This window comes from Budorcas taxicolor, chromosome 1, assembly GCF_023091745.1.
Source record: "Budorcas taxicolor isolate Tak-1 chromosome 1, Takin1.1, whole genome shotgun sequence".
NCBI classification, from domain to species: Eukaryota; Metazoa; Chordata; class Mammalia; order Artiodactyla; family Bovidae; genus Budorcas; species Budorcas taxicolor.
The window spans coordinates 167998349-168014001 of NC_068910.1; the positions used below are offsets into that span (position 1 = coordinate 167998349).

Genomic DNA, 15653 nt, shown 5'->3' on the forward strand with positions numbered 1-15653 from the left:
TGTATGGATGTGAGAGTTGGACTATAAAAGCTGAGTGCAGAAGAATTGATGCTTTTGAACTGTGGTGTTAGAGAAACTCTTGAGAGTCCCTTGGACTGCAAGGAGATCCAACCAGTCCATCCTAAAGGAAATCAGTCCTGAATATTCACTGGAAGGACTGATGCTGAAGCTGAAACTCCAATACTTTGGCCACCTGATGAGAAAAACGGACTCACTGGAAAAGACCCTGATGCTGGGAAAGACTGAATGCAGGAGGGAGGAGAAGGGGATGGCAGAGAATGAGATAGTTGGATGGCATCACCAACTCAATGAACATGAGCTTGAGTAAACTCTAGAAGTTGGTGATGGACAGGGAGGCCTGGAATGCTGCAGTCCGTGGGGTTGCAAAGAGTTGAATATGACTGAGCAACTGAACTGAGCTAATAATACTACAAGTACAGAAAGACCAATGCTAAATTAAAAGTTCCTTGTTTTTTAATATAATATCTGAATTTAGGAATGATTTTGAAGTTTTCATTAGAAAAAATTATGAACATGAATATTTGAGATTTTTTATCACTATCTTCTTCTGTAAAATACTATGGAGCATACTGATACAAAATAGGAGAGAAAATAAAACAGACAGAAGCATGGATGTGATAGGTAAATTCAATTATCTTTTTGAAAAACAGTTTATTTAATACACATATTTTCTCTTCTCAAAATAAATTTTGAAATAATAAAAATATTAACGTCACTGGAACATAAGGGAGCATCTTCAGTAACCCAGAATAGTGAGGAATTTTTGGAAGACATGAAGCAGATGGGACAGATGGAGAACAAAGCTGGTCACTGTAGAATAGCCTTTGATTCAAAGCAGGCAAAAGGGGAAAACATGGAGGAATAAATGAACAGATTTTCTAAACTGAGCCCTGAGAACAATCAAAACTCAGAACAGAAGGGACTGGAAATAAGGCAAGCTGGGTAATAAGGAAAAAACTGGAGGGATTTAGAATCTGAGCTAGCTTTTCCCACACAAGTTGCCTGGTACAATCCCAGGTGTCAGGGACTGTTTAAAAATGAACTGAGAGTTATAGCATTGAAATCTGTTGATATGGGCAGCAGAGACAAAGAGGGGAAGAGATTTAACAATGCAAACAATTCAGTTCCATTAATAAAATATGAAAGAAAACATTACTTAGCATATTTGAAAGAGATACTGAATATTCTGATATTTTCTTCCCTATTGGACTCTGGAACTAAGACTCTAACTGGACATAAATACTTCACAAAGTATGAAACACTGGGCAGCTCAGACAATAGTTTTGCATGTGTGTGTGTGTGTGTGTGTGTGTGCGCGCGCACACGCGCTTGTGCTCAGCCACTCAGCTATGTCCAGATTTTTATAACCCTATGGGCTGCAGCCTGCCAGGTTGCTTTGTCCATGGGATTCTTGAGGCAAGAATACTGGAGTAAGCTACTATTTCCTTCTCTAGGAGATCTTCCTGACCTAGGGATTGAACCCACTTCTCCTGAGCCTCCTGAATTGGCAGATGAATTCTTTACCACTGCATCATCTAGGAAGCCCTTGGAAAATAGGGAGATCAAATGTAGTACATAAGCTAACCATAAGCTATATATACACAGAGGTTTCATTTGATGTAAAAAGCAATGTAAAACAGAATCATGCCATTTAAAGAACTCCATAATACTTGAAGAGAGAATTTCCCCATCTGCTAGAAGGCTTCCAAATAGATCAACTCTCATATCAAACATCCATAAAATAAACCAAGAGACACGTTAAAGTCCCACTGGAAAATCCCATGGACAGAGGAGCCTAGAGGGCTACAATCCATGGGGTTGCAAAGAGTTGGACACAGCTTAGCAACTAAACAACAACAAAAAACCTCAATATATACTAAGATTGACTAAGCATCTGAGAAGAAAGCACTTGTTTCAGAAGAAAAAATCTGGGCACAAAGACCAGTAATGGTGGAATAGGCTTATTAAACATTCTGCTTATTTTGACTATGTCATTTAGAATTAATATGTCATCTTTGCTTTCTGAGAACAAACACACCTAACAGACACACAAAATTATGTCAGCATATATCATCCAGCAGGTGCAATTAACTTTCTAACTGTTGATATGCTCAATCATCCAAATAAAAATACCAGGACCATGAGAGTATCCTGCCTTAGCGACAAAGATGGGACATCAACCCACTAAATGTTTACCACAGTAGCTTTGCTCACTTTGCCACTAGTAGTTAATAGGTTTAATCACAGTTATTAATTACCTTATGTTAAGCATGTTCTATTTACTTTTCTCTGAAGGATTTGGGGAGATAGAAATAAGATTTCTTCATTATTTTTTTCAGCTTACACCTGAACCAAGTGATTCAGCTTAAACATGAACCAACTGAAATAGAAAATGTATTCCCATCTCTCAGAAAACTGAACCAAGATATGATTCTTGAAAGATGCTAAACAAGTCATCAGTACATATCATTCTAGGCTTTTATTTTCCTAAAGGGAATTGATTTTTAATAATAATAATCAAATATATAAGGAAAAACAGAAAATTTTCAAAAGAGTTTTCATATGAAGTGTACTAAATTAGGGCAATTAGTCATAGCTTTAAAAAAAAAAAACTGAATACAGAAAATAATACATAACAGTGATTAAAAAAACTCCCAGAACTTTTCTAAGGAAGCAATTAATAAAGAAGCTTGGAGAAACATGATATTTGAGGAATAAAGTGCACAATGGTCAAAATAATGGAAAAAACTGGGAAACTGAACACATAATATCAAATATGGACTGTGATTCAGAAGATCAACTTTAGATATTCCACTGGAATGCAAAACTAGCTCACAGAGAAGAGATTAAAGTATTGAGTACAAAGATGTTACCCATGGGACTCAGAACATTTAAGTCCACAGGAATATAATTTCAAGAGTACAAAATTGAGTGGACAGGAGGAAAAAAGAAAAGAATAAAAATAATGGTGAAAAGTGAAAAATAGTCAACTTTTTATGCCAAAAAGATCACTGAACAAGGACAAAAATTTTGAAAAGAAAATAAAACATTACTCAGTGAAAGTTATATATGCTAAGGATAAAATAAAAGCTTGTAAACTTCTCATTTTGTGGAGATGATCACACAGGAAAGAGAATCAGCTTAGTGCTAGAAAGATCCTCCAGAACATTAAGTTCTGGAAGACCATGTGGAAGAAAAATCTTTATATCTTTAATAGAAAAGCATTGTGATTTTTGGATTCCATATTTGAGTAAGTGGAACAGGGTTTTAACAATATCTGATATGCAAAAGCTAAAATATACAAGATCTATAAGTACAGTTTTTACCCTGTTATACCTTAAAACTAGTCATTCTGGTAGAATTTTGGAAAGAGGTAAGTTGCTCTGTTCTACTTCAGCCATTGCTATAAAAGTTTCTCAGGAAGGCGTAGTAGATGTTACAGGGATGAATATGGAATCAAGCTGAGCTAATTAGATCCCTCTCCTGTATCTTTCTCATTGGAGTTGACAAGAAGGTTGTCTTTTAATTTGTGTCCACAATATAATACTGCCAACACAGAAATCATGGTTGATAATATAATTTTTAATTTAATGTAAAAAATACAAGTAAATTTTAAATGACATTTAATTTATATATTTTAAAGCAGTTTTAACTAATAATGAATATTAATACCCTATATAATGTTTGCAATGCATTATTTAATGATTATTTGAAGATTATGATCAAAGATGACTGATAAATTCTTTTGAGTAACTGACATTGGAAAATATAATTAGATGAAATATTCAAAGCAATAGAAATAAACAAAAACATTTAATCAGTAAAAATATCAAATAAATTAAAAATTATAAATTATAAAAATTATGGATTGCAAGATTAAAGCCAAATATTTATAAATATATTTATCATGAATGAATTAAATCCACAAGTTAAATGACAAAATGCATGAATTGCATAAGCAAATAAAATACAGAAAAACTAAACACAAGTAATAAATTAATATTAAATTTCATAAACAATTGAAAATGACGGAGTGGACCAGGATACACAAAGCAAATGTAAGGCAACAAAAAGCAGAAAAAGAAATAATAATATTCAAAAATTATTTCAAGAAAAAATTGGCTATCTTTGGAAAATTTTAAAAATGTCTTAAGAAAAGTACACTCTAACTAGAAGATGAAACAGGGACTTTCCTGGTGGTATAGTGGCTGCAACACTGTGCTGCCCGTGCAGGGGTACAGGTTCAATTCCTGGTCAGAGAACTAGGATCCTAAATGCTGAATGGTGTGGGAAAAATAAAAAATAAAATAAAAAAATTAAAAAAAAATAAAACAATAACTGATCTATATAATACTGCATTAAAATAAATTTTAATGTATCAATTTAGGGATTTTGACAAAGCATTAAAAATTATTTCACTCAGCAAATCAAGAGATGAATTTCATAGGAGCTGATAAAAAGTAGTAAATAGAATAATGAACAAAGAAGCATAAAGACCTAATAGACTAAAATTCAAATGTTTAAATGAAAAGATGATTTAAGTTTTGCTTGTGCTGTATTAACTACATTGTTCCATTACTTAGCTTGTCTGTTTAGTTACTCAAGCTTTAAAACTGTTAACACAATGTTGTTGATGCAGAAAGGAGACATTGATAATAATGCACTGTCCCTCAAAGAATCTACCTTGAAGAAATGAACTTCATTTTCATTAATATTTTATTGTTTAAAAGTAATTTCCATGCCACAGCTAGTTCCAAAAAAAGGCACAAATATTTAATTTGTTCTGAAGGTAGCAAGTCATAAGTAATCCATAACCAACAGTAAGGATGAACACACTTTATTTTTTAGATACTAGCAAATAAATGTTTGTTTTACTAATTCTTTAAATTTTGGAATAATTAGTTACCCATTTGATAGATAATATATTACATGCTTATTTTCCTGCAAATGTGTCAAAAATATGTTTTTCTGTATTGTTTCTAATAGTACATATCTGTCAATTTGTCTACAGACTAATCTTCAACATTAAGTAGGTGAAAAAACTAATATATTTTTCATTGAACAAGCATGTGTTTCAAAAGAGAACACACATAAGTGAAATGATTACATTTAAATAATTATACATAGGTTGGGAATTATTTTAATTGTAATATTTTAATGAATAATTTTCATTTTTATGTTACCCATAAAATACTTTTTAATTCTGATTCAAATTCTAATACAATGAAAATTTATTTAGAAACATGAAATGCTTAAAATACAAAAAATAAAAACAAAATTTATCTGAATTACACAATTTAATTCTTAAAACTAAATGAGGAATCTATAAAAATAAGGTAAATTCTTCTAATGAGCCCTGCAGACTGATAACTACTTTGAAATATGAGTATTAAATAAATAATTCCCTGATAACTCAGTTGGTATAGAATCCACCTGCAATACAGGAGACCCCGGTTCGATTCCTGGGTTGGGAAGATACTCTGGAGAAGGGATAGGATACTCACACCAGTATTCTTGGGGTTTGCTTGTGGCTCAGCTGGTAAAGAATCCGCCTGCACTGCAGGAAACCTGGGTTTGATCTCTGGATTGGGAAGATCCCCGGAGAAGGGAAAGGAAGGAAACGGCTACTGAATCCAGTATTCTGGCCTAGAGAATTCCATGGACCATATAGTCTATGGGGTTGCAAAGAGTTGGAGACGAGTGAAAGACTTCCACTTTCTTTCAAGGAAATAATATTTCCTTATTAAATCTAGAGTATTCTTAGAGAGTAGAAGAATGCATTTATATTTTACCCTAGATTAAGTCATTGAAATTGGTTTACTATGTAAAGAATTATCTCAGCCCTGGTTAGGTTTATTTCATGCTATTAAACACTTGTGCTGATTTCATCTGACATTTAATTCTCTGTAAGCTCTAACAGTTTCTCAGTAACTCATATGAAAAGTGCAATTACAAATACAAACATTTAATGAGTGGAATTTGTCATGAGTCATAAGAGCAAATATTGTATACCACTGAAAATATAAGAACATTGCCAAAACAACACAGTTGATGATAACTCTTATTTCTGTCTCCTATAAACTGCCTACTAAAAGAATTACTAAAAACATTCACATTTTATTTGTAGTGAATATTATTGTGTAAAGTTCAAGAACTAGTAACTGTTCAGAAGTAAGAAAGATGCAATCAAGCATAAATATTATAAAGCACTGTTTATGAAATTACAGGGAAGATTTCATACAAGATCATATTCATAAGAAAAAATAATAGGTGTGTGGATTTATCTCTGGGTTTTCTGTTTTGTTCCATTGATCTATATTTCTGTCTTTGTGCCAGTACCATACTGTCTTGATGACTGTGGCTTTGTAGTAGAGCCTGAAGTCAGGCACATTGATTTCTCCAGTTCCATTCTTCTTTCTCAAGATTGCTTTGGCTATTCAAGGTTTTTTGTATTTCCATATAAATCTTGAAATTATTTGTTCTAGTTCTGTGAAAAATACCACTGGTAGCTTGATAGGGATTGTATTGAATCTGTAGATTGCTTTGGGTAGTATACTCATTTTCACTATATTGATTCTTCTGATCCATGAACATGGTATATTTCTCCATCTATTAGTGTCCTCTTTGATTTCTTTCATCAGTGTTTCATAGTTTTTTATATATAGGTTTTTAGTTTCTTTAGGTAGATATATTCCTAAGTATTTTATTCTTTTCGTTGCAATGGTGAATGGAATTGTTTCCTTAATTTCTTTTTCTACTTTCTCATTATTAGTGTATAGGAATGCAAGGGATTTCTGTGTGTTGATTTTATGTCCTGCAACTTTACTATATTCATTGATTAGCCTAGTAATTTTCCGGTGGAGTCTTTAGGGTTTTTTATGTAGAGGATCACATCATCTGCAAACAGTGAGAGTTTTACTTCTTCTTTTCCAATTTGGATTCCTTTTATTTCTTTTTCTGCTCTGATTGCTGTGGCCAAAACTTCCAGAACTATGTTGAATAGTAGTGGTGAAAGTGGGCACCCTTGTCTTGTTTCTGACTTTAGGGGAAATGCTTTCAATTTTTCACCATTGAGGATAATGTTTGCTGTGGGTTTGTCATATATAGCTTTTATTATGTTGAGGTATGTTCCTTCTATTCCTGCTTTCTGGAGAGTTTTTATCAAAAATGGATGTTGAATTTTGTCAAAGCCTTCTCTGCATCTATTGAGATAATCATATGGCTTTTATTTTTCAATGTGTTAATGTGGTGAATTACATTGATTGATTTGCGGATATTGAAGAATCCTTGCATCCCTGGCATAAAGCCCACTTGATTTGGGAGAATGGCATTGAAACATGTATATTATCATGTAAGAAACGAATCGCCAGTCTATGTTTGATACAGGATACACGATGCTTGGGGCTGGTGCACGGGGATGATCCAGAGAGATGATATGGGGTAGGAGGTGGGAGGGGGGTTCAGGATTGGGAACTCATGTATACCCGTGGTGGATTCATGTTAATGTATGGCAAAATCAATACAGTATTGTAAAGTAAAAATAAACATTTAAAATAAATAAATATAAAGTAAAAAAAAAGAAAAAAGAATAGGAAACTATTATATACTTAATGTCAATCCATATTGAAAACACTTTTTGCCATATTCCATGTATCTGTTTGACAATATGCACGAGATTGCTATATATGATATGGATATTTATTTATACCTATTGAGAATTCCTGAAATATATTAATATACATTCAGTATACTAAATAATATATTTGTTATATTCAGAAGATGACATACAATATGAGAGGTATATTTTTATGCTATCTATGTAATGTATTGTGTATGGTTATATACATTATATTTTTATCCATGATTTGCCTTATAAAATGATAAACTAATATTCATGAGGTCCTTTATTTCTAATAACCTTTATCTGCTTCAAATGATGATTACAGAAAATAACATAAGAATAAATTCTACTGTACTTTCTTCCAAAATGTTTAATACAATTTAAATTTAAAAATGTATCCTGACAAAGTATGGTTTTGTAGATTTTCACAGGAAAATATAAAATGCTTCTCTTTCAGATGTTAAACCTATTTGTTAAAGTACATCTAGATTAGGTATAAATATTGATCTTTTAAAATGATGTAATATATTATAGTGATGAGTTGAAAGATGATTGGAGATGAAGGTGAAATTATGTAATTATGTAAATAGTTAAAGTTCAAAAGTTAAAATTCAAAAGCATATTATGATTAGAAAATATTAATTCAGTTCTGTTCAGTCACTCAGTCGTGTCCGACTCTGTGACCCCATGAATCGCAGCTCACCAGGCCTCCCTGTCCATCACCATATCCTGGAGTTCACTCAGACTAACGTCCATCGAGTCGGTGATGTCATCCAGCCGTCTCATCCTCTCTTGTCCCCTTCTTCTCCTGCCCCCAATCCCTCCAAGCATCAGAGTCTTTTCCAATGAGTCAACTCTTCACATGAGGTGGCCAAAGAACTGGAGTTTCAGCTTTAGCATCATTGCTTCCAAGTACACCCAGGGCTGATCTCCTTTAGAATGTACTGGTTTGTCCGATTCTGAAGGTTGTCTTTTCACCTTGCTTATAGTTTCCTTTGTTGTGCAGAAGCTTTTAAGTTTAATTAGGTCCCATTTGTTTATTTTTGTTTTTATTTCCAATATTCTGGGAGGTGGGTCATAGAGGATCCTGCTGTGATGTATGTTGGAGACTGTTTTGCCTATGTTCTCTTCTAGGAGTTTCATAGTTTCTGGTCTTACATTTAGATCTTTAATCCATTTGTAGTTTATTTTTGTGTATGGTGTTAGAAAGTGTTCTAGTTTCATTCTTTTACAAGTGGTTGACCAATTTTCCCAGCACCGCTTGTTAAAGAACTTGTCTTTAATCTATTGTATATTCTTACTTCCTTTCTCAAAGATAAGGTGTCCATAGGTGTGTGGATTTATCTCTGGGGTTTCTATTTTGTACAACCAATTCCTACAACTCAATTCCAGAAAAACAAATGACCCAATCAAAAAATAGGCCAAAGAACTAAATAGACATTTCTCCAAAGAAGACATACAGATGACTAACAAACATATGAAAAGATGCTCAACATCACTCATTATTAGAGAAATGCAAAACAAAATGACAATGAGGTACCATTTCACGCCAGTCAGAATGGCTGCAATCCAAAAGTCTACAAGCAATAAATGCTGGAGAGGGTGTGGAGAAAAGGGAACACTCTTACACTGTTGGTGGGAATGCAAACTAGTACAGCCACTATGAAGAACAGTGTGGAGATTCCTTAAAAAACTGGAAATGCAACTGCCTCATGATCCAGCAATCCCACTGCTGGGCATAAACACCAAGGAAACCAGAATTGAAAGAGACACATGTACCCAAATGGTCATCACAGCACTGTTTATAATAGCCAGGATATGGAAGCAACCTAGATGTCCATCAGCAGATGAATGGATAAGAAAGCAGTGGTGCATATACACAATGGAATATTACTCAGCCATTAAAAAGAAGACACTTGAGTCAGTTCTAATGAGGTGGATGAAACTGGAGCTGAATATACAGAGTGAAGTAAGCCAGAAAGAAAAACACCAATACAGTATACTAACACATATATATGGAATTTAGAAAGATGGCAATGATAACCCTGTATGTGAGACAGCGAAAGAGACACAGATGTATAGAACAGTCTTTTGGACTCTGCAGGAGAGGGTGGGATGATTTGGGAGAATGGCATTGAATCATGTATAATATCATATATGAAATGAATCACCACCACAGGTTCAGTGTCTGATACTGGATACCTGGGGCTGGTGCACTGGGACAACCTAGAGGGATGGTACAGGGAAGGAGGAGGGAGGCGAGTTCAGGATGTGAAACATGTGTATACCTGTGGTGGATTCATGTGGATGTATGGCAAAACCAATACAATATTGTAAAGTAATTAACCTTCAATTAAAATAAATAAATTTATATTTTTAAAAAATGGACTGGTTTGATCTCCTTGCAGTCCAAGAGTATGGAGTCTTCTGCAACACCACAGTTCAAAAGCATCAATACTTCAGCACTCAGCTTTCTTCACAGTCCAACTATCACATCCATACATGACCACTGGAAAAATCAGAGCCTTGACTAGATTGACCTTTGATGGCAAAGTAATCTCTCTGTTTTTCAATATGCTATCTAGGTTGGCCATAACGTTCCTTCCAAGGAGTTAGCATCTTTTAATTTCATGGCTGCAGTCACCATCCACAGTGATTTTGGAGCCCAAAAAAATAAATTCTGACACTGTTTCCACTGTTTCCCCATCTATTTCCCATTAAGTGATGGGACAAGATGCCATGATCTTTGTTTTCTGAATGTTGAGCTTTAAGTCAACTTTTTCACTCTCCTCTCATTTTCATCAAGAGGCTTTTTAGTTCCTCTTCACTTTCTGCCATTAGGGTGGTGTCATCTGCATATCTAAGTTTATTGATAATGCTTCTGGCAATCTTGATTCCAGCTTGCGCTTCCTCCAGCCCAGACTTTCTCATGATGTACTCTGCATATAAGTTAAATAAGCAGGGTAACAATATACATCCTTGACATACTCTGTTTCCTATTTAGAACCGGTCTGTTTTTCCATGTCCAGTTCTAACTGTTGCTTCCTGACCTGCATATAGATTTTTCAAGAGGCAGGTCAGATGGTCTGGTATTTCCATCTCTTTCAGAATTTTCCACAGTTTATTGTAGTATACATCAAATTTTATATTATGAAATATATTTATCATTACATTTCTTTTTTCTACCATTCCTTTTCATTAATTTTCATCTTAATGAAAATGATTTTTCCTAAGATTCTTTTCAATAATTTTTATTTTTCTACTTTATCTAATATATGGTTAAACCTAGAGGCCAAAAATTTTTGAGGGTCAATGTGGATCTGACATTTTTTAAGCACAGAAAAATCTTGCTAAAATAGAAAATACCTACTAATCATTAAAATTACAGAATTTCACTGAAGTTTCTTCAGTTAATGTGTCTATCAAGAGCATTCATATTTAACCCTAATATTCTCTCCATCTAATTTATATTAAGATAATATATTTTATACCTAAATTTTATGTAAGGTATGTGAAATATAAATATCATTCATTCCTGATTCATATTAATTCATGAGTCTCAGACTACATTGGACAGATATTGTATATATAATTCCTAAAAGTTTACTTCTCTCCCCATTGGATTTGTCATTTTTTCAATGCATTTGCTCAGTCCTTGGAAATCAGCACAATTGCTGGGAAAAAATAAAATAGTCATTATTTTAACTTTTAAAACTACAGTGTAAAGTTGGCACTATCCCCTTCCTATCTGAAAACCATGAAAAAGAAAACAAGAAACATAAAAACCAATCTGTTTTAATAATATTAGGAGACAGTAAATATCCAACCTTAACACAAGTGAGAAGACATGTAAGGTCTTCATTCTCTATTCACATAGAGAAGCAAAGAAAGGATCATCAAGAAGCCAATCAAACATCTGAAATTCTGTGTGGGGAAGAGGGTGTTTCTTCAAAAATACTAAGTCTGAATAAAATGTAATATTTCCTGCAAGGCTGGCTAAAAGAAACTTGGAACAATTATAGTTGTCCAGAAAAATAACTTAAGAGTTCTAATCTACAATATTAATGGTGATTCACACCAAGTGCTCCGTGAAGAAGAAGGTCCACTAGGAGCAGATGCAAACATTTTCACTGGGGTTCAAAAGTTGGTCTTGGAAGGAGACTTTGCCGCACCTGGGCCGCACTCCTCGGCTCCTTGAAGGTTCGCAGCTGCAGCCACTGCATGCGCTCCATGAGGAAGATGCTCGCCGCCGTCTCTCGCGTGTTGTCGAGCGTTGCCCCAGAAGCCGGCAAGCAGAGTGCTCGTGGCATCCTGTAATTTTGCAAATGATGCTACTTTTGAAATTAAGAAATGTGATCTTCACCGGCTGGAAGAGGGCCCTCCTGTCACTACAATGCTTACCAGGGAGGATGGGCTCAAATACTACAGGATGATGCAGACCGTTCGCCGAATGGAGTTAAAAGCAGATCAGCTGTATAAACAGAAAATTATTCGTGGTTTCTGTCACTTGTGTGATGGTCAGGAAGCTTGTTGTGTAGGCCTGGAGGCCGGCATCAACCCCACAGACCATCTGATCACGGCGTACCCGGCTCATGGCTTTACCTTTACTAGTGGACCTCTCTGTCCGGGAGATTCTCGCAGAGCTTACAGGACGAAGAGGTGGTTGTGCTAAAGGAAAAGGAGGATCGATGCATATGTATGCCAAGAATTTCTACGGAGGCAATGGCATCGTGGGAGCTCAGGTGCCCCTGGGAGCTGGGATTGCTCTGGCCTTTAAGTATAACGGAAAAGACGAGGTCTGTTTGACTTTGTATGGCGATGGCGCTGCTAATCAGGGTCAGATATTCGAAGCTTACAATATGGCAGCTTTGTGGAAATTGCCTTGCATTTTCATCTGTGAGAATAACCGCTATGGGATGGGAACATCTGTGGAAAGAGCAGAAGCCAGCACTGATTACTACAAGAGAGGCGACTTTATTCCTGGGCTGAGGGTAGATGGAATGGATATCCTGTGTGTCCGGAAGGCCACAAAATTTGCAGCTGCCTATTGTAGATCTGGAAAGGGGCCTATACTGATGGAGCTGCAGACTTACCTTTACCATGGACACAACATGAGTGATCCTGGAGTGAGTTACCATACCCGAGAAGAGATTCAGGAAGTTAGAAGTAAGAGTGACCCTATCATGCTCCTCAAGGACAGGATGGTAAACAGCAATCTTGCCAGTGTTGAAGAATTAAAGGAAATTGATGTGGAAGTGAGAAAAGAAATTGAGGATGCTGCTCAGTTTGCTACTGCTGATCCTGAACCACCTTTGGAAGAACTCGGCTATCACATTTACTGCAACGATCCACCTTTTGAAGTCCGGGGTGCAAACCAGTGGATCAAGTTTAAGTCCATCAGTTAAGGCGAGATACACACCTTCAGTGGGTTATTTGGCAGCAATTGTAAGAAATGCTTTGTGTTCTCAACTTTGTCAAGGAGGAAAGCCCATAGAGAGAAAGCATGTAGATTGACAGAATGTTTGCATGTGGTTTGTACAGTGTTGCATTAAAAGAGGTGATTGCACACATAAGGTTATTTTAGTTATATAGGTCTAAAATAGGTAATAGTTTGCTTAACCCTCCAAATAATTTATTTAAAATAGTTCTATTTGATTTAGTTGTGTACTAGTTTTAACACATACTTTAGTTACTAAGGGCTTCCCTTACCGCTCAGCTGGTAAAGAATCTGCCTGCAATGTAAGAGACCCCAGTTCGATTCCTGGGTCAGAAAGATGCCCTGGAGAAGGGATAGGCTACCCACTCCAGTATTCTTGGGCTTCCCTTGTGGCTCAGCTGACAAAGACTCTGCCTGCAATGCAGGAGACCTGGGTTCAATCCCTGGGTTGGGAAGATCGCCTGGAGAATTCCATGGACTATGGGGTCGCAAAGAATTGGACACGAGTGAGCAACTTTCATTTTAAAAGGAAAAACAATTCCTTGTATGCCTGTCCAACTCTGCTGCCACCTTGTGGTGGGATCAGTGTCCTGTCCCTCGCAGTGCCCAACAGCTTACCTCAGTTCAGTTCAGTTGCTCGGTCGTGTCTGACTCTTTGCGACCCCATGAATTGCAGCACGCCAGGCCTCCCTGTCCATCACCAACTCCCGGAGTTCACCCAAACCCACGTCCATCGAGCCCGTGATGCCATCCAGCCATCTCATCCTCTGTCGTTCCCTTCTCCTCCTGCCCCCAATCCCTCCCAGCATCAGAGTCCTTTCCAATGAGTCATCTCTTCGCATGAGGTGGCCAAAGTACTGGAGTTTCAGCTTTAGCATCATTCCTTCCAAAGAACATCCAGGACTGATCTCCTTCAGAATGGACTGGTTGGATCTCCTTGCAGTCCAAGGGACTCTCAAGAGTCTTCTCTAACACCACAGTCCAAAAGCATCAATTCTTCAGCGCTCAGCTTTCTTCACAGTCCAACTCTCACATCCATACATGACTACTGGAAAACCACAGCCTTGACTAGACGGACCTTTGTTGGCAAAGTAATGTCTCTGCTTTTTAATATGCTGTCTAGGTTGTCATAACTTTCCTTCCAAGGACTAAGTGTCTTTTAATTAACAGCTTACCTAGTGTACCCTAATGTGCACACTCCCCTGTTAGTGTGCACATCAGTGCTGAAGCCTGTTCACACTGAACCATCATGTCTCATTAATAAAACACAATTATTTATTATAACTTGGCAGGGGTGGAAGGGCAATTCCATGTTTAAATATAACTACTTCATTTCAAAGGCCAAATAAGTTAGTTTTCTCCATTTATACATTCAATATAAATATGAAGCTATTTTCTTAACAGTTTTCTATTTACATTCATATCAAACATTATTAACTACAAGGCATAGTCTTATTGATTTTTTCTTTTACTAATTTTAAGTACAATTCCCATTAATGTATGGAATGTATAATTGAAACAGTGATTCCCAGCCTTTTTGTTAAACACCTGTTGTTCCACCTTTCCAGCAAATGTTTGAAGGTAAAGAATCCCATAATACTTTGGGATGTCAAGATCAAATTTTACAATCACAGTTCTCAAAGTACAGTTCCACTCACCTTTAAAACATGTTGAGAAATATTAACATTTTTTCCATAATTCTTTAGAACTTCAAGTTCTTAAATTTGTTCAATGAACAGTGGTATTTTCCTTGTGGAATTGCAGCAGGATTGGTGTGTATGTAACAGAAGCTTTAACAAAGATGTCAGCTCTGGTCTCCTGCTATCCCCCACGTGGCTGATTATTAAGCCTCATCTTGGGTTGCTGGGGCCCCCTGAGCCCGTCTTCTGTACTGGGAGACTGCAGTCCAGAGCCTGCAGAGAAGACCACTGCTACGAAACAAACAGAAGTCTTCTTTAGAGTGAGTCGTAAGGAAAGATGACTTCAAAGCAGTACCACACAATACTTCTTTAGGAGCCCTTATGGCAAAAGCTATAGTATGTACTTCTAGACTTGTTTTGCTGGCTAGTCTTAAAAATGCAGTCCCTAACTTAAAAACTAAAATAGGAATATGTTCCCTTCACATATGGAGGTGAAATTTCTACCCCAGCACAAGTGGGATGTGGCCTTAGAGGTATGCACAGGAGTGCCAGGGCATCTGTGCAAAGTAGGCTATTAAAGATGACCAGTGGAGGAGAACGAAAGGGTTTGAGTGTGGCCTGCTGTCAACTCCTGTCTTTCCTCATTCCACTCCCAGCCTGGCAGTCTGTTGACTGTGCCTACTGGGCCTTTAGCTTCTGCTCCCTCTCAGCTTTTCCCCAGCTTCACCCTTAGAAACTCCAGAGTTTGGAGTGCGGTTGGGTAGTTTTTGTTTCCTGACTAAAGGAAAGGGGGAAAGCTACCAGCACTTTATTTTCTACTGCTTTTATGTAAAAAGCCTAACCACACCAAAAAAGCCATTTTCTGTTACACAAAATGTTTTGAGGCTATTCTTACCGTAGTCTAAGGTACCTTAAGTCTTCCTTAGTGATGTCA

At 36.3% G+C, this 15653-nt stretch overlaps 1 protein-coding gene across 1 annotated transcript; it reads left to right on the forward strand.

Annotated features, from left to right (window-relative positions):
* The first annotated feature begins 11872 nt into the window (after positions 1-11872).
* Positions 11873-13116, forward strand: LOC128050633 (pyruvate dehydrogenase E1 component subunit alpha, somatic form, mitochondrial-like). The gene is given in 3 exon segments (XM_052642927.1): positions 11873-11920; positions 11922-12257; positions 12259-13116. Coding segments are annotated over 3 exon segments (1173 nt in total). The 3' UTR covers positions 13048-13116.
* Positions 13117-15653: the final 2537 nt, after the last annotated feature.